Genomic DNA, 25,466 nt, shown 5'->3' on the forward strand with positions numbered 1-25,466 from the left:
GCCCATGCTGCAAGTCTCCCCTCTCCACGACACCAGTGTTGTCCAAGGGAAGGGCATTAGGACCCACACAGATGGCACCAGTGTTGTCGCAGAGCAATGTGTGATTAAGTGCCTTGCTCAAGGGCACAACACGTTCCCTCGGCTGTGGCTCGAACTCACGACCTTCAGGTCGCTAGTCCAATGCCTTAACCACTTGGCCACGTGCCCACATATTTTAATATTTTTTTAATATTGTGTTCTTTATCTTATTGTATTTATTGTGCGGATCAGATACGGAGTAGCAATTATTTTGTTCCCCTCTACACTTGTGTACTGGAAGTGACATTAAACAGTCTTGAATCTTGAAACAGCACCGGTTTCTGAGTTGTGACAGCTTCCTTTTTTAAAAAATTTCAGATATTTATAAAGAAAGCCGACAGTTAGCTGAAGAGAGGAGTTGTGTTTGACAGTGCTGCTCCCCCCAGCCGGCGGTGGTTCGGTTCAGGAACCGTTCCCTCCCGGATCTTGTCCCATCGCAGAAGAAAGACTGCACCGCCTACTGTCCAATCCGGCCAGAAGTGTTCCGGGACACTGCAAAAACTGACGTGTTTAGGAGCAGTTCGTGTCTGCTGTGAGACCCTTTTCTACTCGAAACAGAATCAAACGTCGGTCGAGAGTACATTTTTCATTGGATCTTCCATGCTGATGCTCACTTGTTCAACTTATTCTAAAACGCGCCATTTTTTAACCTGTACTTTGCGGAATGTTTACACCAGGAAGTGCTGTCAGTGGTGGGCCTGTTCCGTAAACCAGAGGGAAAGGGAGGGAAGGTGTCTCATTCTTGGGAGGATATTTAGCAAGTATGTTTAGGGGATGTCTCTTATTAGAGGGAGAATGCTTAGGGAGCATCTCTTATTGTAAGGATACTTCGAGTCTCTTATTGAGGGAGAGTGTCTCATTGTATGGAGAATATTTAGGGAGCATCTCTTATTGATGCAGAATGTTTAGGGTGAGTTACAAATTGTAAGAATTGTTAGGGAGAGTCTCTTATCGAGGAAGAGTGCCTCATTGTTGGGAGAATGTTTAGGGAACATATCTTATTGCAGGGACAACGTTTAGGGAGAGTCTCTTATTGACGGAGAATATTTAGGCAGCGACACTTACTGTAAGAATGGTCAAGGAGAGTCTCTTTTTGTATGGTGAACATTTAGGGAGTGTCACATATTTTCAGGTGAATGTTTAGGGAGCATCTTTTATTGTAGGGAATGTATATGGAAGGAAAGGGAAAATGGGGAGAATCCCTTAGTGGGAAGGATTATAGGAGTATTTTCAGTAAAAGTGCTAGGGGATGTCTAAATAGGATGGAATTTTTCACGAGCAAGTATTAATTATAAAAGCTTCCTGTAGGAGGGAGCCAGCAGGGAGCTTCTGCGATGGGGGAGGGGAGGGAGTATCTAATGGAAGGGGGAGCAGGGAGTGTCAGAGAGAATATGTAGCTGTTGGAAGTGAGGGCAAGGGAAAGAGTCAGTAACAAACGAGTGGGAGGAGGAACAGCTTGAAGATAGGTAGGGAATGGATGTGTCTGAAAGGATAATGTGGTGGTGAACATTATGGCTACAGAAGGGAAACAGTGTCTCTGAGGAAGGTGATGAAGGCTGTTGAAAATTTAACAGAAAAGTTCGGGATAATGCGTTCTCTTTAACAAGGAGTCTATCAAACTGGAGGGGAATATCTGAAACTGAAGTAGATGGAAATAGGGAACATCTAACCAGAAGGAAAAGGTGAAGAGTATCTGAAATGAAGATTAGAAAATGGATGCAATGAGTGAGTGTCTCATATCAGGGATTTATCCAGACTCTGTGTCCTTAATTTTTACTTACTTTAGAGAGAATTTTATATCCACTACAGTTAACGAATCTGTAAGCAAGATTAATTACAGACTAACTGTAAAAACAAAATTCCTGAATTATTTAATTGGAGGATAGGTTCATGCTGTCTGCAAGATGCTGGATAAATCCTTGTTTCTTGTGTAAATGTGCAGAAACTCGAGGTATGTGTGGCCAGTTTCAAAAACTCCACATGGGACTTTCACCCTTTCACTATCAAATTGGTGCTGGAAAAAAAATTGACAGAACAAAATTAAATGTTTGTGTTCTGATCCAGTCTCCCTGGAGGTGATAAGAACCAAATACTAATTCTTTGCCTAAATGAAAGTAGGATCTTTGATTTGAATCCTTGTGCAAGTTAAAACAATCTTTGTATCAGACAGGATTCTTGTTTCTGGTTCAAAGTTTAAGGGTCTGAATGTCCCCATGTCAATAATTGTACCTTGAAAGGTAGTGTGATTAGGAATAATGTTTTGTTGTGCTTACGTCAACCTTTTCAAGTACAATTATTGAAAGGAGAATTTCTGCTTCCATGGCATTTTTATTAATATGTAATGAAGACAGCAGTGAATGGCTGGAAGAATTTAATATATTCATTTTATAAACTGTACTATTTTACACAATCTGTAAATGAGGCCCAATTTGTAGATAATAAACATGTATCATTACAAATCGTTAATTGTTTAAAATGGGAGAAATCATTAGAACCAAATATTTGTAAATTAATTGAATAATTCTTGTCACTCAAGCATTGTGCCATTATTGGGAAGGGATTATTTTGTTTTCTTGATGGCCTTCGTATTTAGATACATTTCCCCACCTAACCTCCCCATGCCTTCTTGAACCACTGCAGTCCTTGGGTGTGCCTAATAACCACAGTGCTGTTAGGGAAGATTTTGACCCAGTGATGGTGAAAGAACGGTTGTAGATTTCCAAATCAGGATAGTGTGTGGCTTGGAGGACAACTTCTGTAAACCTGGAATGACAGTTCACCCCCTCAGCCAGATAGTTAATAGGAGTTTTATTTTATTTTATTTAGCAATACAGCATGCTAGACAGGTCCTTCTGGGCCCAACGAGCCCACACTGCTCAAATACACCCATGTGACTGACCAATTAACCTACTAACCATACATCTTTGGAATGTGGGAGGAAACCAAGGTACCCGAAGGAAACTCATGTGGTCGTGGGGAGAACGTACAAACTCCTTACAGAGGGTGGCGGGAATTGAACCCCAATCTGATCACTGGAAAATCCATTTCACTAACCGCTATGTTACCGTGCTGAACAAATAAAGATGGAATACGAAGGTAAGCTAGCCAATAATATAAAAGAGGATACAAAAAGTTTTTTCAGATATATAAGGAGTAAAAGAGAGGCAAGAATGGATATCAGACCGCTGGAAAATGACACTGGAGGGGTAGTAATGGGGGACAAAGAAATAGCAGAGGAACTTAAGTATTTTGCACTTTCACTGTGGAAGACTGTAGCTGCAGTATGCCAGAGGTTCGCGAGTGTCAGGGGGCAGAAGTGAGTGTAGTTGCTGTTACTAAGGAGAAGGTGCTTAGAAAGCTGAAAGATCTGAAGGTAGATAAATTACCTGGATCAGATAGACTACACCCCAGGGTTCTGAAAAAGGGAGCTGGAGAGATTTTGAAGGCATTAGTAATGATCTTTCAAGAATCACTAGATTCTGGAATGTTTCCAGAGGACTGGAAAATTGCATATGTTACTCTTTAAGAAGGGAGGGAAGGCCAATTAGGCTTACATCGATGGTTGGGAAGATGTTAGAGTCCATTATTAAAGACGTGGTTCAGGGTACTTGGAGAAACATGACAAAATAGACTGAAGCCCGCCTGGTTTCCTGAAGGGAAAATCTTGCCTGACAAATCCATTGAAATTCTTTCAGGAGATAACAGGCAGGATAGATAAAAGAGGATCAGTCAATATTGTTTATTTGGATTTTCAAAAGGCCTTTGACAGAGTGCCATAATTGAGACTGCTTAACAAGCAGAGTGCACATGGTAGTACAGGAAAAGTACTAACATTGATAGACAATTTGCTGATTGGCAGGAGGCAAAGTATGGGGGGAAAAGGGAGCCTTTTCTGGTTGGCTGCTAGTGACTAGTGATGTGCCGCAAAGGCTGGTGTTGGGACAGCTTCTTTTTATGTTGTATGTCAATGATTTGGATGAAGGAGTTGATGGTTTTGCGGACGATACGAAGAAAGGTGGTGAGGCTGGCAGGGTGTCTGCAAAAGGACAAGACAGATTGAGGGAATGAGCAAAGAAGTGGAAGATGGAATAGGGTGTCGGGAAATGTATGGTCTTGCACTTTGGTAGAAGGAATAAAAGCATAGAATATTCTCTAAATGGGGAGAAAATTCAAAAATCAGAGGTGCAAAGGAACTTGAGAGTCCTTGTGCAGGATTCCATAAAGTTTAGCTTACAGATTGAGATGGTGGTAAGGAAGGCAAATGCAATGTTAGCATTCTGTTCAAGCGGACTAGAATACAAAACCAAGAATGTAATACTGAGGCTTTATTAGGTATGAAACTGCACTGTGAACAGTTTTGGGCCCCTTATCTAAGAGATAAGAAAAGATATGCTGGCATTGGAGAGGGTCCAGAGGAGGTTCAGGACAATGGTTCCAGGAATGACAGGGTTAACATATGAGGAGCTTTGGATGGCTCTGGGCCTGTATTTGCTGGAGTTTAGAAAAATGAGGGGGTTTGTTGAAACCTATTGAATATTAAAGGTCTAGATAGGATGTTTCCTATAGTGGGGGAATCTAAGACCAGAGGGCACAGCCTCAGAATATAGCAAGGGTTCCTAATATGGGGTCCATGGACCTTGCTTAATGGTATTGGTCCGTGGCATAAAAAGGGTTGTGAATCCCTGGAATAGTGGGACATCAATTTAGAACAGAATTGAGTAATTTCTTTAGCCAAAAAGTGGTGAATCTGTGGAATTCATTGCCACAACCATCTGTGGAGGCCCTGTCATTGGGTGTATTTAAGGCAGTGGTTGATAGGTTCTTGATTAGTCAGGGCGTCAAAAGTTACAGGCAGAAGGCAGGAAAATGGGTTTGAGAAGGATAATAAGTCAGTCATGATTGAATTGCAGAGCAGACTTGATGGAATGGCCTAATTCTGGTCTAAATGGTGGAGCTGGAGCCAAACCCAATCCTTGCTATGCCCCACTCATCACAGACCAACAACCTGAATAGGTTTTTTCCCATCTCCAATTCTCTATCCCTATCATTGCATTACTTCCAATTCCATGTGTTCTGAAGATGTTGACCAACCTGTGTAGGACTATGTGAAATGACAATACACCACATTCACTGACACCTTCTCATTATGGAACATGGAATAGTAAAACTCTGCAAGAGGCCCTTCAGCCCATCAGGTCTGTGCTAACCATACACGTGTCTGCTTAAAACTCTTAAACATGATAATCCACACTCTCTCTGTCTTTCCCCACCACCTACTTCTACGCACCTACTGTTCACTGTGTCACACAAAATCTTACCTTGCAAAACTCCTTTAAACTTTCCTCCTCTCACCCTAAATCTATTTGAAATTTTCACCCTGGGGAAAAGATTCCTGTACAGTGTGTCACAATTTTATAAACCTGTCAGATCTTCCTTCAGCCTCCAATGCTACAGAGAAAACAACTCAAGCTTGTCCAACCTTTCCTTACAGCTAATACTCTCCATGCCAGGACGTAACCAGGTAAACCTTTTCTACATCTTCTCCACACCCTCTTGTTGTCTGGCGACCAGAGCTCCCCACAGTATTCCAAAAGAGACAGACCCGAAGTTTTATACGGCTGCAATATACTTTCCAACATTTATACTCGATGTCCTGAATGATGATGACAAGCATGCTGTGCACCTTCTTTACCACCTGTCTAGTTGTGTTGCCACTTCCAGGGACCCATGGACCCTTCTAATGTCCATGCTTATTAAGGGTCCTGCTATTTACCTATTCTACTGCCCACAATCTCATACAACTCCAGTGGGTGAGCCAAACATGAATTTTCCTTCCAAGCCTAATCTTCTTTTTCAAGGTGTGCTGGTATTAATTTCTCTATTTTTCCTGCCAATGATGTTAGACCAACTGATTCCTGGTTCCGTTTCTCAACGCTCCTTTGTTTAAGAGTGGGATCACTTTTGCTTCCCTCCAATCTACAGGAGCACTTCCAGATCTCACAGTCAAGATGGCATCGAGCTTTGTAGAGATTGAAGCTCAGACTTAGTTGTTTTTCTAAGCTTGTAGGAATGGTTTTGGGGGCAGAGAGGGGAATTATGGGGTCAGGTTACGATTTAGGGACAGTGATGTGGGAGAGTTAGTGATCAGACCTCCACTCTGGATTTGAAGACCAGCAAAGTGGATGGGTGACAACGGACTTCTGTGGATGTGGGGCTTTCTCAAGTCAGTGGGTTCCAAGAGACACGAGGGCTAGTGATTTGGTATGCTTGGAAATCGGGGTCTCATCATTGGCTGGTCCAGGGGTTGATACTATAACTGAAGTCTGAAGGTCAATTGAGAGTATGGATGTCCAAGCCCAATGGCTAAAGCTTGGACACTGGAGGCCTGTCCTGGAGTTGAAGGAGGGGAGGGAGGAAAGGGACTTGTTTTGCTGTTTATTGTGTTCTGTGTTCTTTTGCCGAGCATTGTGGGCATGCTATGATTGTGCTGAATGTGTGGTAACACTTGTGGGCTGCCCCCAGCACATCGTTAGGTTACGTTGGTTGTTAAGAAAAATGACATATTTTGCTGTTTCACACACAAAATGCTGGAGGAACCCAGCAGGCCAGACGGCATCTACGGAAAAGAGTACAGTCAACGTTTCAAGCCGAGACTCTTCATCAGGACAAGTGAGTGTGTGTGTTTCAGGCCAAGACCCTTCATCAGGACAAGTGTGTGTATTACAATTTTTTTTCATCAGGACTGATGAAGGGTCTCGGGCTGAAATGTCAACTATTTACTGTTTTCCATAGATGTTGCCTGGCTGCTGAGTTCCTCCATCTTTTTGTGTGTGTTGCTTGGATTTACGGCATCTGCAGATTTTCTCTTGTATGTGATAAATAAATAAATGTAAATCTGAACTTTGGAGGATAGTAACCAGAACATTCACTCTTCAAAGCCACTACTTTCAATGTTCTGGAACGCTCTTTGCAGCGCAGAGGACTCTTAACAGGGTGGATGTGGCGAATCCAGAGCTGGGATTTAGTGTTTTAAAAAAATTATAAGTTACCACTTCATACAAAGGTAAACATAGAACATAGTGTTGTGCTTCGGCCCACAGTGTTGTGCTGACCCTTAAACCCTGCCTCCCATATAACCCCTCACCTTAAATTCCTCCATATACCTGTCTAGTAGTCTCTTAAATTTCTCTAGTGTATCTGCCTCCACCACTGACTCAGGTAGTGCGTTCCACGCACCAATCACTCTCTGAGTAAAAAACCTTCCTCTAATATCCCCCTTGAACTTTCCACCCCTTACCTTAAAGCCATGTCCTCTTGTATTGAGAAGTGGTGTCCTGGGGAAGAGTGGCTGGCTGTCTACTCTATCTATTCCTCTTAATATCTTGTATACCTCTATCATGTCTCCTCTCAACCTCCTTCTCTCCAAAGAGTAAAGCCCTAGCTCCCTTATATGGAATATGGAATCATAATCCATACTCTCTAAACCAGGCAGCATCCTGGTAAATCTCCTCTGTACCTTTTCCAATGCCGCCACATCCTTCCTATAGTGAGGCAACCAGAACCGGACACGGTACTCCAAGTGTGGCCTAACCAGAGTTTTATAGAGTTGCATCATTACCCTGCGACTCTTAAACTCTATCCCTTGATTTATGAAAGCTATCACCCCATAAGCTTTCTTAACTACCCTATCTACCTGTGAGGCAACTTTCAGGGATCTGTGGACATATACCCCCAGATCCCTCTACTCCTCCACAATACCAAGTATCCTGCCATTTACTTTGTACTCTCCCTTGGAGTTTGTCCTTCCAAAGTGTACCACCTTACACTTCTCCGGGTTGAACTCCATCTGCCACTTCTCAGCCCACTTCTGCATCCTATCAATGTCTCTCTGCAATCTTTGACAATCCGCTACACTATCTACACCACCACCAACCTTTGTGTTGTCTGCAAACTTGCCAACCCACCCTTCTACCCCCACATCCAGGTCGTTAATAAAAATCACGAAAAGTGGAGGTTCCAGAACGGATCCTTGTGGGACACCACTAGTCACAACCCTCCAATCTGAATTGTAAAGTGAAATATTAAAGCCCTAAGCATCGACTGTACTTTTTTTCCAATGATGCTGCCTGGCTTACCGAGTTCCTCCAACATTTTGTGTGTGTTGCCTGGTTTTTATTTAAGTATGTTAGTGCCTCTCACTTCCTTAGGAGTTTATGAAGATTCGGCATGACATCCAAAACTTTGACAAACTTCTACAGGTAAACTCTTTTAACTTTTATTGTCTCAGTGATTCTTCCACTCAGTCCATTGTGTCTGCTGCTGCAGCCTGATCACAATACAGGGTCCATCGCAGGTGATGGCTCTTCAAATTCACGTTGGACTGATGAGGATTTCTGCCTTCACTGTTTCTATTAACACTGAATTCTAGCCCACACTAAAGTAAAAATGTTTTTCACTTACTGTCCTTCTGAACTCTCTGCCAAGGTATCAAATCCCACACCCAAAACCATTTTACCTCAGCTGACCCTTGGCTCTTCGAACAACATTCAATAGAAACTTGCTCTATTTACTTCAAAGTTCAAAAATTCAAAGTAAATTTATTATCAAGGTATATATATATCACCATGTACAACCGTGAATTTTTTTTTTTGCAAGGATTCACAACAAATCCAAGAAACAATAGAATCAATGAAAGACCACACCCAACAGGAGGATAACCGATGTACAAAAGACAACAAACTGTACAAATATAAAACAGATAATAAATAAATTAGCAAGCAAGCATTAAATATCAAGAACATGAGATAAAGTGTCCTTGAAAGTGGTCCATAGGTTATGGGAACGGTTTCATGATGGGGTGAGTGAAATTATCCCCTCTGGTTCGAGAACCTGGTAGTTGAGGGGTATTAACTGTTCCAGAATCTGCTAGTGTGAGTCCTGAGGCTCCTGTACCTTCTTCCTGATGGCGTAAGCGAGAAGCGAGCATGGCTTGGGTGGTATGGGGTCCTTGATGGATGCGGCCTTCCTGTGACAGCACTTTGTGTAGATATGCTCAGTGGTGGGGTGGATTTTACCAGTGATGGAGTGGGATATATCCACCACTTTTTGTAGGAAGTTCCATCCAAGGACATTGGTGTTCCAAAACCAGGCCATGATGCAACCAGTCAATATACTCTCCACCACAAATCTATTGAATTTTGTCAAAGTTTTAGATGTCATGCCAAATCTTTGCAAACTTCTAAGGAAGTAGAGATACTTACTTAAAGTACCTCTTAGAAGTAGTTCCTTATGTTAAATGTACTTCGTACCTTTAAATTACCTAAAAAGGCAAGTTTGGAGGATTTCTAAGTCCTATTGTAAGTAATCAACTTTGCCAGCAGGATCTGACTCAAATATATGAAATACTTCATTTTTACGACTACCTCTTCATGCTCTGACAAAAACCTGGGCTGCTCAGACCCGACACTGATCTCCCACCTCCCTCAAGTTTATTTATTTTATATATTTTGTTATTAAGCACAGTAACAGGCCCTTCCAATCCAATAAGCCCATGCCTCCCAATTACACCTATGTGGCCCAATTTTTCTCCCGATTGATCTACCAGTCTTTGGAATATGGGAGGAAATATGGAGAGAACACACAACACACATCAAAGTTGCTGGTGAACGCAGCAGGCCAGGCAGCATCTCTAGGAAGAGGTACAGTCGACATTTCAGGCCAAGACCCTTCGTTGTTTGTTGTTTGAGAACACACAAACTATTTTCAGACACCACCAGGAATTGAACCCGGGTCACTAACGCTGTAATAGCATTACACTAACCACTATGCTACCAGATAAGGATACTGTATTGGATTTTTTTTCAAAATGAATCCTTGATCGATTTTTTGCCCTCCCCAGCAGCACAATTGTAATTATAATTGACCAGCTCCCATGTAGGTTTGACACTGGACTCATGGAATAAGAACACTTTTCCAAGCAGATTGCACAAACATAAGCATTAAACTATGTATATAACTCGCTTTATGATTGTGAGAGCTGTGATGTCTCGTCTACTGTCTCCCAACAGCCATGGGAACATTGATCTGGACAGAAGAATTAAGATCATCCCATTGTATATAATTCACATCTCCACCGTCCCGCTGTTTTGAGCTTTCTAAGTATATGCATTTACTGTACTCATGTCAGTTCAATGAGGTCACAAGTGTCTCTGTCTTTGCCTCACTGTTACAGCAAACAAGATAGGGAGATAGGAAACTGACCAACTAACTCACCAAACAGGGCAGCTGACAGTTTCTGCTCTCTGTTATATCATGAATGATTTATTTGAAGGTACGAACCCATCCTTTCTTCCTTATGCTCATCAGCATGAACTTTAGCAACCGAAAGCAATTATGCACCGTCCCAATTGATGATTTGGTTTAAAATGAGGTGAAGTTGAACATGCTGCAGCCCTGAATTAGAAGGCAGTGAATTCATGAACTCAATTCTTCCAATATTCATCAGGATTCTTAACAATGGAGTTGTCATCTTCAGAAGTAGCACTTTTAAGACCATATGACATAGGAGCAGAACTAGGCCATTTGGCCCATCGAGTCTGCTCTGCCATTTCAACATGGCTGATCCATTTTTCCTCTCAACCCCAATCTCTTGCCCCCCCACCCGTATCCCTTCATGCCCTGACCAATCAAGAATCCATCAACCTCTGCCTTAAAAGCCTCCACAGCTGCCTGTGGCAAAGAATTCCACAGATTCACCACTCACAGGCTAAGAAATTCCTCCTCGTCTCCGTTCTAAAAGGATGCCCCTCTTTTCTGAGGCTGTATGCTCAGGTCTTAAAACTCTCCCACCATAGGATACATCCTCTCCATATTCTCCACCAAGGCCTTTCACCATTCAAGTTTCAATTAGGTCACCCCTCATTCTTCTGAATTTGAGTGAATCCAGGCCCAGAGCCAACACTCTTCATATGATTTTTAGTCAAAGGTAATAGGTTACATCTTTTATAAACCTACTGATTCCCATGGTTATCTTGACTATTCCCTTCCCACCTCTTAAGCCAAGTTGCTCCTCCACCTTCAGAGTGGAGGAGCAACACCTTGTATTCTGTCTGGGTAGCCTCCATCCTGATGGCATGAATATCAGTTCCTCCTTCTGGTAAACAACTTCCCCCCACTCCTTTTCTCTATTCCCCACTCTGACCTTTCACTTCTTCTCCACTGCCTATTACTTCTCCCTGGATTCCCTCTTCCTTCCCTTTCTCCTCTCCTATCAAGTTCTTTCTTCTCCAGCCCTTTACCTGTCCCACCCACGTGTCACCTTCCAGTTAGCCTCTTTCCCCTCCCCCCGACCTTTTTATTCTGGCATCTTCCTTTTTCCTTCTCAGTCCTGATGAAGTGTCTCGGCCTGAAATGTCAACTGTTTATTCTTTTCCATAGATGCTTTGTGACTTGCTGAGTTCTCCCAGCATTTTGTGTGTGTTGTTTTGGATTTCCAGTGTCTGCAGACTTTCTCATGTTTGGGTTTAAATGGTGTTCAGAAGCATCTTGATGTCCAGCTTCAGATGCATTTATCATGTGTACATCAAAACATACAGGAAAATGTATGGTCTGTGTTAACAACTATCACACCCAAGGTCACTCTAAGCCTTCACCCAGAACTTCCCATTCACAGAGACCTTCGATGCTTCCCACCTGATAGATGATTTCATTTTAGACATGGACCCACTATCTTTCAGAACATTAAAGTAAATGAGGAAAGAAGGAGGGTAAATAATCAACCTCTAACACCTAGGTTCCAACCAGAAGCAAAATGTCTTGACAATCAATAAAACCAAAAGCATTGGTTTTGTCTAATACAACAAAAGAAATTTAAACATTACCCACTGCAACTGTGAACCACAACGTTCAGTGTAGATAATTTCACTCACAACTCTACACTAATTCTACAACTTACACTCTCTTTCGCAGACTTAACAACTCATATTCTCAGAATTATTTTACTGCACAATTTCTTCACTTTTGCACCTTGGTTGTTTGTCAAAGCTTTTCACAAACCTAACTATTTTTCTATGAATACCTGTAAGAAAATGTATCTCAAGGTAGTACATGGTGAAAATCAATTTTAATAACTTGGAAAACTGCATCAGACCACAGTCACACAACAAGAATTAAATGAACTGACATTCTACAATGTGCCTGACAGTGTGAGAAACACTTCCAAAGGTGGATAAATCCCCAGGAGATCCATCACAGGTTGCTACGGTATTGCTAAACTCAGAGTTTTACATTTCGATAGCAGCAGGTGTGATACCCAGACACTGGAGGATAGCAAATACCCCCTCCCTCGCACCCCTCCTCTAATCCCCCTCCCTCTCGCGCCCCTCCCCCAACCCCCCCCCCCGGCACAACTCCCCAAACCCCTTCCCTCTCCTACCCCTCCCCCACTCCCCCCTCTGGCGCCCCTCTAATCCCCCTCCCCCCTCTCGTGCCCCTCCGCCAAACCCCTCCCTCTCGCGCCCCTCGCCAAACCCCTCCCTCTCGCGCCCCTCCCCGATCCCCTCCCTCGCGCCCCTCGCCAAACCCCTCCCTCTCGCGCCCCTCCCCGATCCCCTCCCTCTCGCGCCCCTCCCCGATCCCCTCCCTTTCGCCCCCCTCCCCGATCCCCTCCCTTTCGCGCCCCTCCCCGATCCCCCTCCCTCTCGCGCCCCTCCCCGATCCCCTCCCTCTCGCGCCCCTCCGCCGATCCCCTCCCTCTCGCGTCCCTCCGCCGATCCCCTCCCTCTCGCGCCCCTCCGCCGATCCCCTCCCTCTCGCGCCCCTCCCCGATCCCCTCCCTCTCGCGCCCCTCTGCCAAACCCCCCCTCTCGCGCCCCTCCGCGAAACCCCTCCCTCTCGCGTCCCTCCGCCGATCCCCTCCCTCTCGCGCCCCTCCGCCGATCCCCCTCCCTCTCGCGCCACTCCCCGATCCCCTCCCTCTCGCGCCCCTCCCCGATCCCCTTTCTCGCGCCCCTCCCCGAATCCCTCCCTCTCGCGCCCCTCCCCGATCCCCTCCCTCTCGCGCCCCTCCCCGATCCCCCTCCCTCTCGCGCCCCTCCCCGATCCCCCTCCCTCTCGCGCCCCTCCCCGATCCCCTCCCTTTCGCGCCCCTCCCCGATCCCCCTCCCTCTCGCGCCCCTCCCCGATCCCCCTCCCTCTCGCCCCCCTCCCCGATCCCCCTCCCTCTCGCGCCCCTCCCCGATCCCCCTCCCTCTCGCGCCCCTCCCCGATCCCCTCCCTTTCGCGCCCCTCCCCGATCCCTCTCCCTCTCGCGCCCCTCCCCGATCCCCCTCCCTCTCGCGCCCCTCCCCGATCCCCTCCCTCTCGCGCCCCTCCCCGATCCCCTCCCTTTCGCCCCCCTCCCCGATCCCCCTCCCTTTCGCGCCCCTCCCCGATCCCCTCCCTCTCGCGCCCCTCCCCGATCCCCCTCCCTCTCGCGCCCCTCCCCGATCCCCTCTCTCTTGCGCCCCTCCCCGATCCCTCTCCCTCTCGCGCCCCTCCCCGATCCCCCTCCCTCTCGCGCCCCTCCCCGATCCCCCTCCCTCTCGCGCCCCTCCCCGATCCCCTCCCTTTCGCGCCCCTCCCCGATCCCCTCCCTCTCGCGCCCCTCCCCGATCCCCTCCCTCTCGCGCCCCTCCCCGATCCCCCTCCCTCTCGCGCCCCTCCCCGATCCCCTCTCTCTCGCGCCCCTCCCCGATCCCTCTCCCTCTCGCGCCCCTCCCCGATCCCCCTCCCTCTCGCGCCCCTCCCCGATCCCCCTCCCTCTCGCGCCCCTCCCCGATCCCCTCCCTTTCGCGCCCCTCCCCGATCCCCCTCCCTCTTGCGCCCCTCCCCGATCCCCCTCCCTCTTGCGCCCCTCCCCGATCCCCCTCCCTCTTGCGCCCCTCCCCGATCCCCCTCCCTCTTGCGCCCCTCCCCGATCCCCCTCCCTCTTGCGCCCCTCCCCGATCCCCCTCCCTCTTGCACACCTTCCCTAATCCCCCTCCCCAAATGCTCTCTCCGGCCCCTTCTCAACGTTTCTAGCAATTTCTCTCTCGCTCTGTTTCCCCGTCGCCCAAAAGTTTCAGAGAAATGATTGGCTCCACTTTCACCTTCACCGCTCCCTCCCTCTTCCGCCAGGGAAAGGCGGGGGCAGGGCGGGGCCTCGAGCTCACGTGATTGACTCCCTCCCTCCCCCACCCCCACCCCCACCCCCCAGCTCGCTCCCGCTTCCTCATCCCAGTTTCTTCCAATCACCGGGTTCCACGAGGGAGCCGGGGCGCGCTCGGAATGAGAGGCGGTTTGACGAACGGTTTAATTCTCCAATAAGAACGGAAAACGCGGCAGCCGGCGGCGGCTAGGGCCAATCGGAAGTAGCGACGCGACACGTTCTTTTAAAAGGAGGGTGGGCCTGCTAGCAGGTGGCAGCTCGGACTGGTGGTCACATGATCGGAGCTGGTGGCGGGTGCTGAGGAGTGAACGGTGAGTGCCGATTAATGGAGGGTCGGTGCGGTGTAGGGGCCTTTGGCTTCCCCTCTGCATTCAGATTGGTATTCCCCCACAAGGTCCCACTATGTCTGGCTGGGGGCCTCCCCCACTGCCGGCGTCGAGTTGCGGCCGGTGCTGCAGCATGGACTTGGGTGTTGGATGAGAGGTCTGGCCGGCCTTGTATCCGTCAAGCCGGGTGGCGCTGTGCCCGCAACCCTGATAACCCCCCCACCCCCGTTTCCTCCTCCCGGTAAGACTTCACTTTAGATGCAGGCCCTCTGTACAGTCCGCGTGTCTGTGATGCGGTTGGTTAGGGCAGTCACGCTTAAACACGAGATTCTGCAGATGCTGAGAATCCAGAACAGCAAACATAAGATGTAAAAGCTCGGCAGGTCATGCAGTATCTATGGAGAATAAAACTGTTGACGTTTTGGTATCATCAGGCCTGGAATGGAAGGGGACAGGTGCCAGAATAAGAAGATTGTGCTCTTATTTTCCATATTTGCATGATGGCCCTTCGTTGCGGTAGTTGTCCCGACTTTTAGCTGAGGGGTGTGTCTATGTATAAAATATTTTCTTCTCTATGGTATATTCTAGAAGCATTTGTTGTAGTCTGTCTGGGAAGACACTAATTATGTGCTACTTTGTTACAGATCTGCTTTTGGGTAGAGGAGGAATCAATATATATTTAAGTAATACAGTTGAAGTAGTTATTTGAGTATAATGATTGAATCAAGGTTGTTGCCAGTAAACTCCCCCAAACTGAGAGCACTGAGTAGATTGTTTTTCTGTCAGTGATTTCAGTTGAGTAATTGATCAGTTGGTTGGGAGAATTCCCTTGATCTGAGTGGTTGTGTTGTGGGATCAGATTTCAGATTTGATATCACTGGCATATGTCATGAAAATCGTTGTTTTGTGGTAGCAGTACATGACAATATTCATTAAAAGAACTGTATTTAAATGTATTGCAAAAAGAGCAAGAAAAGTAAAATAGTGAGTAGTGTACATGTGGCAAGTACAAATAAAAAAGAAAATTGAATTAAGTACTGCAAAAAGAGAGAAAATTAAATGAGGTAGTGTTCTTTGGGGTCCATTCAGAAATCTGATGGCAGAGGGAAAGAAGCTGTTCCTGAAACATTGAGTGTGGGTCTTCAGGCTCCTGTACCACCACCACCTTGATGGTAGCAATGAGAAGAGGGCATGTCCTGGCTGTTGGGGGTTCTTAATGATGGATGTTGCCTTTTTAATGGTAGATCTGCCAGTTTATTTTCCAATGCTTTAGATCACTTTCCCAGACAGCTCTGAAATGCTTTTCTGAAGGGCTTTGAGGTGATGTATTATTGAGGCTCTGGGGAGGGTGCAGAAGAGGTTTACCAGAATGCCGCCTGAATTGGAGGCCATGTGCTATAAGGAGAGGGTGGGCAAACTTGGATTGTTTTCTTTGGAGAGTTTGAGGCTGGGTGGAGATCAGGTAGAGGTTTATAAGATTATGAGAGGCATAGATAGAGTAGACAGACAGTATCTTTTTCCCAGGGTTTGGAATGTTTAATGCCACAGGGCGTGCATTTAAGTGAGGGGGTGGTGGGTGCCTGGGGTGCTGGTAGAGGTAGGTACATTTGAGATGTTTGGATGGGCACATGGATATAAGGAAAATGGAAGGATATGGATATTGTATAGTCAAAAGAGATTAGTTGGCCATTTGATTATTAGTTGGTTCAGCACAATCTTGTGGGTTGGAGGGCCTGTGCTGTACTGTCCTATATTCTCGAAAGGCAATTTTTTTTGTAGTTTAGTAATACTAACTATGTAACTTAAGTACTTGTATCTAATGTTGATTAGATCTTCATGTACATGATGTGTAATGTCAACTGAAATTTCCTCAATTCTGACAGATTTTTTTCCTAATGTCTAAACTAAGTTAGGAAGAATGAATTACTTTCAAATAAACTTTTGCTGAAGTTTATATTTAGAGGGTTAGAGAACAGGTTATGTTTAGAATGCACCACCTGATATGGCAGTAGAAATTTTAGACATCCCTTTCCAAAGGGGAAATACAAGTTGCTGGCATGGGGAAAAAGGGGAGGAATTTTTGAAAGAATGGGGTATCCCATTTGTCACACCTCGGTGTAGCAATTAGCATGATGTTGTTGCATCTTGGGGCATTGGAGTTGAGTTCAATTCCAGCATTCTCTGTAAGAAAGTTTGCACATTCTTCCTGTGTGGATTTCCTCTGGGTGCTCCAGTTTCCTCCCACAGTCCAAAGACATACCGGTTTATAGGTTGATTGGTCATTGTAAATTGTCCTCTGATTGGGCTGGGGTTAAATGGGGGTTGCTGGACAGCACGGTTCATTGGGTCATGAGCTTGTTCGGTGCTGTATCTCCAAATAAGTAAAACTGAAAGAGCACTCCAACATGTGGGATATTTTATTCGTGTGTTGGTTCTGAGAAGAATGGGTCAAAAACATTTTGTATATGGGACATGGATTAGACCACTCTTGAGCTCCTAATTTTCTCCTCTCCTAAAGAACAAATGGGAAAACTTGCTGCTGTTTCTTGAATAGAACAGGTGTAACTGCTAGAAAAATACCACGGCGCTCTCATTAGAGAAAGAAATGGCTGAAACCTCTTCCAAAACTAGTGTTCCAATAGGATAGACATGGAGAAAACTGTCTGCATTTGTGTGTCAGCAAGGGTTGTAATTACGAATATAATATAGAAGGTACTTCTGACCCAAGTGTGTCAAATTTGCTTGAAGTATTATTGCACCAAATGGAAAACATAGGAAGACCACAAGCTGCACTACCCTCTTGGCCACGTTTTGGTATTCTAGTTAACCTGATGAGCATCTGATCCCATATGGGGATTTTTGTGGCCTTCAGTAACTTCGGTCTGCTTCACTTTCCTACTGCCTTCTGCTACTTGTAGACTTTACTGTTAGTGTTCATGTGGCTGGCTCTTCCTTAGTCCCCCAGTATTGCAAATACTAGTGCAACTTCATTAGATTTTGCACTTAACTGTTAAGTTGATACTTTTTTGTTTATAAATGGTAATGAATTCAGACTCATTTATCTTGTGTACATCAAAATATACAGTGAAATGCATCAACCTAAAGATGTGCTAAAGGTAATCCGCAACTGACAACACACATTCCGACGCCAACATAGTATGCCCACATTGTTCAGCAACAACAACAGCATCATCAATATTAATTGCTTATTTATTCTACTGTTCATCTTTGCAGTTGCATAGTTTGTCTTCTGCATTCTGGTTGAACACCATAGTTGGGCAGCCTTTTCATTGCTTCTGTTATAGTTCTGTAGATTTGAGTATGCCCACAAGAAAATGAATCTTGGGGTTCTATATGGCGATTATATGTACTTCGATAATAAAATTTACTTTGAACTATGATCATCTCTGGAACCATTAAAACAAGTTCTGCCTCACCCAGTTTTGCACTTGTTATCTCAATTCAGCCGTGCGTGAATGATTGTGTTCTCATATGGCTCAGATGTCAAATCTTATTTCAATGAGTTCCCTTCTTATTTGTTATTCCATATAACATACAACAATTACAGCACGGAAACAGGCCATCCGTGCCGAACTCTTACTCTCACCTAGTCCCACCGCCCTGCACTCAGCCCATAAACCCTCCATTCCTTTCCTGTCCATATATCTATCTAATTTAACTTTAAATGACAACATCGAACCTGCCTCAACCACTTCTGCTGGAAGCTCATTCCACACAGCTACCACTCTCTGAGTAAAGAAGTTCCCCCTCATGTTACCTCTAAACTTTTGCCCTTTAACTCTCAACTCAATTCCAGTTGGACAAGTCTCATGGACAGTTGGACAGTTCAGTACTGTGTGTCTAGCATCCATGAAATTAAATGTTTAAATATTGGCAGTTACTTCATCAACTAAAGATGGGATTTTGAGTTCACCTTTGTGCATCTCTCTTGTTTTCCGAGATGCTCCCAACATGTTCTCCTTAAGCTTTTGGACACTTGCCCTGTTACTGACTTATGAGACTGAATCAGAATCAGGTTACTACTGCAAGACTCCTGTACTGTTTTTTTTTTTTTTTTTTTTTGGAAGCATTGCATTTTGAAGATGTCCATGATGCTGTGGAGCCTAGTGCCCATAATGGAGTTGGCTGAATTTGCAACTTTCTACCACTTTTTCTGATCCTGTGCAGTGGCCTCTTCATACCAGACAGTGATGCAACCAGTTATCCATGATACATCTGTAGAAATCTGTGAGAGTCTTTGGCATACCAAGTGTCCTCAAATTGCTAATGAAATATAGCTACTGTCGTGCATTGCAATTGTATCATTATGTTGGGCCCAGGTTAGATCTTCAGAGATGTTGACCGCCCCCCCCCCCCCCAAGAATATTGAGACTGCTCATCCGAGCAATTCTGTAGGTGCTGAAAGTCCAGGGTAACGTGCACAAAATGCTGGAGGAACTTGGGTCAGGCAGCATCTATAGAGAGGGATGAACAGTTGGCGTTCATAAACAGAGACTGTGTTACTTTTCATCATTTCATTATTGCACTTCCTGATGACTAATGAAATTAATCCCCTTTTGCAGCATCGTTAGAATACCCAGATGCCTGTTAAATGATGTCAGTGTTCACTGCCTAGGCTGATGTCTTGAGCCATCCAGTGCATTTAATTTTGATTTAGAGATGCAGCACAGTAACAGTTATGCCTGGCCCCTAGAGCCCACATTGCACAATTACACTCATGTGACCAAGTAACCTGTACATCTTTGTAATGCGGGAGGAAACCCACATGCTCATGGAGAGAATGTGCAAGCCCCTTGCAGTCAGTAGAAGGAACTGAACCCGGTTGCTGGCACTGTAATAGTGTTACACTACCATGCTGCCTGCATATGGTTAGGCCTGAGTTAATTTTCACCCTCCGGCATATTTCAACTGCAATTTGTTGAGAATATCGATTCTTCCCATTTAATTTCTGCGTGAATGATCCTTTGGAAAAGGACAGCTTTTCCATCCAGTGGATCCCGTGATGGACCATGCTGGATGGTGGAAAGGGTGAGCAATTTCAAGTTCCTGAGTGTCAGATCTTTCATGTGCTCAACATGTACAGTTACAAAGAAGTCATGACAGCAGTTGTATTTCATTAAAAGTTTGGCAATTGGTAGATACCCAAAGGCTTTAGAAAATTTCTACAGCTGTATCATGGAGAGAATTCTAACCAGCTGCATCACCATTTGGTATGGAGGGACCACTGCAGAAGATTGCAAAAAAGTTGTGACATCAGCCAGCTTCATGGGCTCCCCAGCATCCAGGGCATCTTCAAAAGGCGATGACTCAAAAAGGTGGCATTCATCATTAAGGACCCCCATCACCCAGGTCATACTCTCTTCTCATTGCTACCATCAGTGAGGAGCTTCAGGAGCCTGAAGACAGACACTTAATGATTCAGGAACAGCTTCTTCCCCTCTGCCATCAGATTTCTGAATGGACAGTGAACCCATGAACATTACCTCACTATTTTATTTCATCTCATTCTCCACTACTTAATTCAATTTTCTTTTTAATTTATACTTGTAATTTATGGATTTTTATTTTTTTATTGCAATGTTGTGCTGTGGCAAAACAACTGATTACTAATAATCTACTAACCGGTACATCTTTGGACTGTGGGAGGAAACCAGAGCGCCCGAAGGAAACCCACATGCAGATGGGAAGAACTAGAAACTTTCTGACAGAGGACTCTGGAATTGAACTCCGACTCCCTGAGCTGTGATAGTGTCATGCTGACCGCTACACTACATAAAGCATGCTTCCCATTAAGCATTTCTGGCCTATCTAGAGGTGGAATTAATCGGTGACTGAAAAGGAAATCAATGTAGGAGCAGAACACATGGCTGAGGTACAGTGAATACTTAAGCCTGTATTCCTAGCTCATTCAGAAATTTAACTGCTACTTCATTTAGGTCCATGATTAGTAACTTTCTTGATAAGGCCAGTTGTACTCAAAGTGGATATATCTGCTTATAGGTGCATCCTGGGTAAAGGAAGGAAGGAAGCCACGGAGGAAATAGCATTGGTCCTTTCTCCTTTCTGTAATGGAGAATGTCATGTATTAACATGTTGGCATGAAGAAAGAGGCAATGTTCACTTTTAGAATAGCATTCTGTAGTTATGTAAGAGTTCACATCTAGGGATAGTCGTGCATGTTTGTTAGAAGTGCCTGACAAGGCAAGTTCAAACTAAATTTATTATCAAAGTCATTAGGTCAACATATATAACCTTGAGATTCATTTTCTTGAGGGCATTTTCAATATATCCAATAAAGATAATAGAATCAATGAAAGACCAAACTGCAAATAAAGGAAAAAAAGTAATAAATAAGCAATAAATCTCAAGAACATGGGATGAAGAATCTTTAATTGAGAAAGTGGTTAAAAAGTATACAATATCCTGAGCTTTCTGAAGGGAGGCATAGAATACAAGGGCAAGGAAGTCATAATAAATCAGTTTCAGGCGGGACATTTTAAGAGTGGATTTACCAGAATGATAGCAGGGTTGAAGGATTTTTTGTATTGACTGCAGAAGTTGGAAGAAGGGTCTTGACCTGAAATGTCAACTATTCATTCATTTCCATAGGTGCTGCCTCACTTGCTGAGTTCCTCCAGCATTTTGTGTGTGTATTGTTATGGAGAAGTTGGAGATCTCCTAGAACAACAGGTTTAGGGAATATGGTGGAGGTAATTAAAATAATGAAAGATATGGACAGTAGTTAGAAACTACCTATTTGGTGGAGAAATTGAGAGCTAAAAGATATAAATGTAGATTGGCTCAAGGTGTCACCACAGTGACCTAGGGTCTGGTGTGCATTGTAACAATAGAGGTAGCTTTTTTACTTATTAAGACTTGTGCTAACTGCTATGCTACAGTAGTGCCTAAGTTCAAACCAAACTCACCCAAGTGAAGAACTTTCCCATCACTGACTTGGGCTTTCAAGATGGTGGACAGGTATTGGAATATTGTGAAGTGAATCACTTGCTGCAGGATACCCAGCATTTGACTTACTCTTGTAGCCATGTCATTGGAAGACAGACTGGTATCTGAAAGGAAAGAATTTTGGCTATAGAGTGATGCGCTATCTAAACTGCTGTTGCTCCAACAGACTCAGTGACGTGGGGGAGCGTCAGGTTGTACCGCCTCTGGTAGTCATTCTATGATCTGAGACCTTGGCAAGTTTCATGTATGAATCCAATTCGTATTGGTAGCACGATAGCGTAGAGGTTAGTGTAATGCTTTACAGTGCCCAGCTATAATCAGGGTTCAATTCCCATTGCTGCCTGTAAGGAGTTTGTGCATTCGCCCCATTATAATGTGAATTCCTCTGGGTGTTGTAGTTTCTTCCCACATTCCAAAGATCTGTAGGTTAAGGTTATTAAGTTGTGTGTATGCTGTGTTGGCGCTGAAAGCATGGCAACTCTTGCAGGCTGTTCCCAGCACATCCTCGGACTGTGGTCTTTGATGCAAATAACATATTATATTGTTTTGCTGTATATAACACAAAGCTAATCTTTTATCATTGCCTTTTGGGAAAACTTGCTACTGATGTGGTGGCCCTGAATTCCAGATAATTGTTCCCGTTTTTTAAAAAAAAATCTTGGGAAATCCCAGTTGGCAGACAAATCTAGTCTAGGTGGCTGCATTGATCCTGACCTAATTGTTGATGGCTTCTGTTCCATAATGTTCTTTTGGCCTTTGGCAAGAGTTGGTTTATGTCCCATGAAGGTGCGCAGTATGTGGACAATCTTCTTGTGTCATTACCAGGTTCTGACTTGCACTGTGGGTTATTCCAATATAACAATTACAGCACGGAAACAGGCTATCTCGGCCCTTCTAGTCCGTGCTGAACTCTTACTCATGTTGGCAACCTCCTGGATAGAATCCCGAAAGACTTGCATTTACAGTGGATTCTGGTTAAGATTCTGGAGAGGAGACGGAGCAGGTTGCACCGAAGAGACATTCTGTAGTGATCACTAAATCAATTGTTTGGAATGGAATGACCTTGCCTGGTGTCTCAGGGCTGGGTGTGTCTGCACCTGGGTGCTGCCCCTCCTCCACCCTGATCATTCCCAACATTCTTTGCTCGGTCAGATTTACAAACTCGCTGCTCCACAGTGACAAGTACAGTACTGTGCAAAAGTTTTTAGGCACACCAGGCTCACCTGTGCTTTATAAAGTCGCAACATTACATCCTTGTGTATTCCAGTCGTCTTGAAATAAATGCTAACATCGCATTTGCCTTCTGCAAATTCAAACTCAACTGCAAATTGACCTTTAGGGAATCCTGCACAAAGACTCCCAAGACCCTTTGCACCTCTGTTTTTTTTGTGTTTTCTCTCTGTTTACAAAATATTCAAACTTTTCATCTACCAATGTGCATGACCATACATTTCCCGACACTGTATTCCATCCGCCATTTCTTTGCCTATTCTCTTAATCTAAGACCTTCTGTAGTTCCTGTACTTCCTCAAAGTTACCTGCCCCTCCACCTATCTTCATATCGTAATGCAAGATTTGCAACAGGGCCATCAATTTCATCATCCAAATCATTAACATATAACGTAAAAAGAACCAGTCCCAATGCAGACTGCCTGTGAAACACCACTAGTCACCGGCAGCCAACCAGAAAAAGCTCCCTTTATTCCAACTCTTTGTCTCCTTGCCAAACAGTCACTGCTTTATTCATGCTAGAACTTTTCCTGTAATACCATTGACTCATAGCCTGGCGTGGTATCTTGTCAAATACCTTCTGAAAATCGAAGTACATAACATCAACTGATTTTCCTTTGTCTATCCTGCTTGTTATTTCTTCAAAGAATTCCAACAGATTTGTCAGGAAATATTTTCTCTTGAGGAAACCATACAGATTACAACCACCTATTTAATTATGTGCCCCCTATTACCCTGAGACCTCAAACTTAATCGATTCCAATATCTTCCCAACCACTGAGGTCGGACTAACTGGCCTATAATTTCCTTTCTTCTGCCCCTCTCCCTTCTTGAAGAATGGAGTGACATTTGCAATTTTCCAGTCTTCCAGAGCTATTCCAGAATGTGGTGATTCTTGAACAATCATTACTAATGCCTGCACGATCTCTTCAGCCAGCTTGTTCAGAAGCCTGGAGTGTACACCATGTGATCCAGGTGACTTGTCTACCTACAGACCTTTCAGTTGCGCAAGAATGATCTCTCAAGTATGGTAACTTCACACACTTCATGCCCCCTGAAAACTGGAACTTCCACCATACTGCTAGTGTCTTCCACAGTAAAGCCTGATGCAAGATACTTAATTTAGTTTGCCATTTTGTTGTCCCCCATTACTACCTCTCCAGCATTGTTTTCCAGTAGTCTGATATCCACTCTTGCCTCTTTAACACTTGATGTATCTGAAGAAACTTTTGTTATTCTCTTCAATATTATTAGCTTGCTTGCTTTCGTATTCCATCTTTACCTTAAAAAAAAAGTTGCCTTCTGTTGGGTTTTAAAAGTTTCTCAATCTTCTAATTTCCCACTAATGTTTGCTCTATTACATGCCCTCTCTTTGGCTTTTATGTTGGCTTTGATTTCTCTTGTTAGCTATGGTTGTGTCATCTTGCCTTTAGAATACTTAAGAAAGGCTCTCTAAGAATAAGCCAGGAAATTATAGGCCAGTGAGCCTGAGATCAGTAGTGGGAAAGTTATTGGACGATATTCCAAGAGACCAGATATACAAACATTTGTATAAGTATTTGGATAGACATGAACTTATTAGGGATAGTCAGCATGTCTTGTTTAACCAATCATGGGGTTTTTTCAAGGAGGTTTACCAGGAAGGCGAAGACTGGGTATGCAAGGTCTTGCCAGGTTGGTGGTCCTGCATGGGAGATTGGTCGTGAAGGTTCAGTCACTTGGTATCCAAGATGAGGTAGTAAATTGGATTAGACATTGGTTTTGTGGATGAAGCCAGAGAGTGGTGATAGATGGTTGCCTCTCGGACTGGAGGCCTGTGACATCTGGTGTGCTGCAGGGAATGGTGCTGAGTCTGTTGTTTGTCATCTATATCAACGATCTGGATGGTAATGTAGTAATCTGGATCAGCTCTCTAATGCTTCTGTGCCCTTGTAAGGCAACCAGACCTGAACACAATTCTTGTAAGTGTGGTCCAAGCAGAGTATTATAGAGATGCAATCTTACCTTGTGACCCTTGAATTCAATCCCTTGTCTAGTGAAGACAAATACACCATATGCCTTTTTAATAACCCTAGCACCTTTGAGGGATCTGTGTATGGGGACCCCAAGATCCCTCTGTTCCTCCTGCATGGAATCCTGCCATAAACTTTGTACTCCACTTTCGAGTTTAATCTTCTGAAGTGTATCACTTCACACTTACTGAACTCCATATGCTGCTTCTCCACCCAACTTTGCATCCTGTTGTGACCTATGACAACCTTCTACTCTCTCCACAGCACCAACCTTTCGTCGTCTAGAAATTTTCTAAGCCACTCCTCCACTTCCTTGTCCAAATCATTTATATATCTATATATTTTTTTTAAAAATCACATATCAGGGTCCCAGAACTGCTCCCTGTGGAGCATCACTGGTCACTGACCTCCAGGCAGAAAACACTGTCTACAAGCACCCTCTGCCTTCTGTGGGCAGGCCAATTCTGAATCCTCAGTTAAGTTTCCCTGGAGCCCATATCTACTCTACCTTGACTACCTGGATGAGTCTACCTTGGAGATCCTTGTCAAATGCCAGAGTAAAATGCATATACACCACATCCACTGCTCTATCTTCATTAATTTGTATTGTCACCACCTCAAAACTCAAAACTAGTGTCATGAAAAATG

The 25,466-nt window shown here is 44.5% G+C and overlaps 1 protein-coding gene across 3 annotated transcripts in view; it reads left to right on the plus strand.

Annotated features, from left to right (window-relative positions):
* Positions 1 to 25,466, plus strand: part of LOC140200581 (alpha-1,3-mannosyl-glycoprotein 4-beta-N-acetylglucosaminyltransferase B) — a 431,883-nt gene that overhangs the window by 347,026 nt on the left and 59,391 nt on the right. Inside the window, exon 15 of one of the 3 annotated variants that reach the window (XM_072264115.1) lies at positions 397 to 3,495. The exons of 1 other annotated variant lie outside the window; for it this stretch is intronic. In XM_072264115.1, the coding sequence (XP_072120216.1) occupies positions 397 to 423 (27 nt within the window). In that variant the 3' untranslated portion in view covers positions 424 to 3,495. Of the gene's footprint in view, positions 1 to 396; positions 3,496 to 14,366; positions 14,575 to 25,466 lie in introns of those variants that run through there. One more of the 3 variants, XM_072264114.1, reaches the window with a different exon arrangement.

The sequence above is a fragment of the Mobula birostris genome, chromosome 7 (genome assembly GCF_030028105.1).
Source record: "Mobula birostris isolate sMobBir1 chromosome 7, sMobBir1.hap1, whole genome shotgun sequence".
NCBI lineage: Eukaryota > Metazoa > Chordata > Chondrichthyes > Myliobatiformes > Myliobatidae > Mobula > Mobula birostris.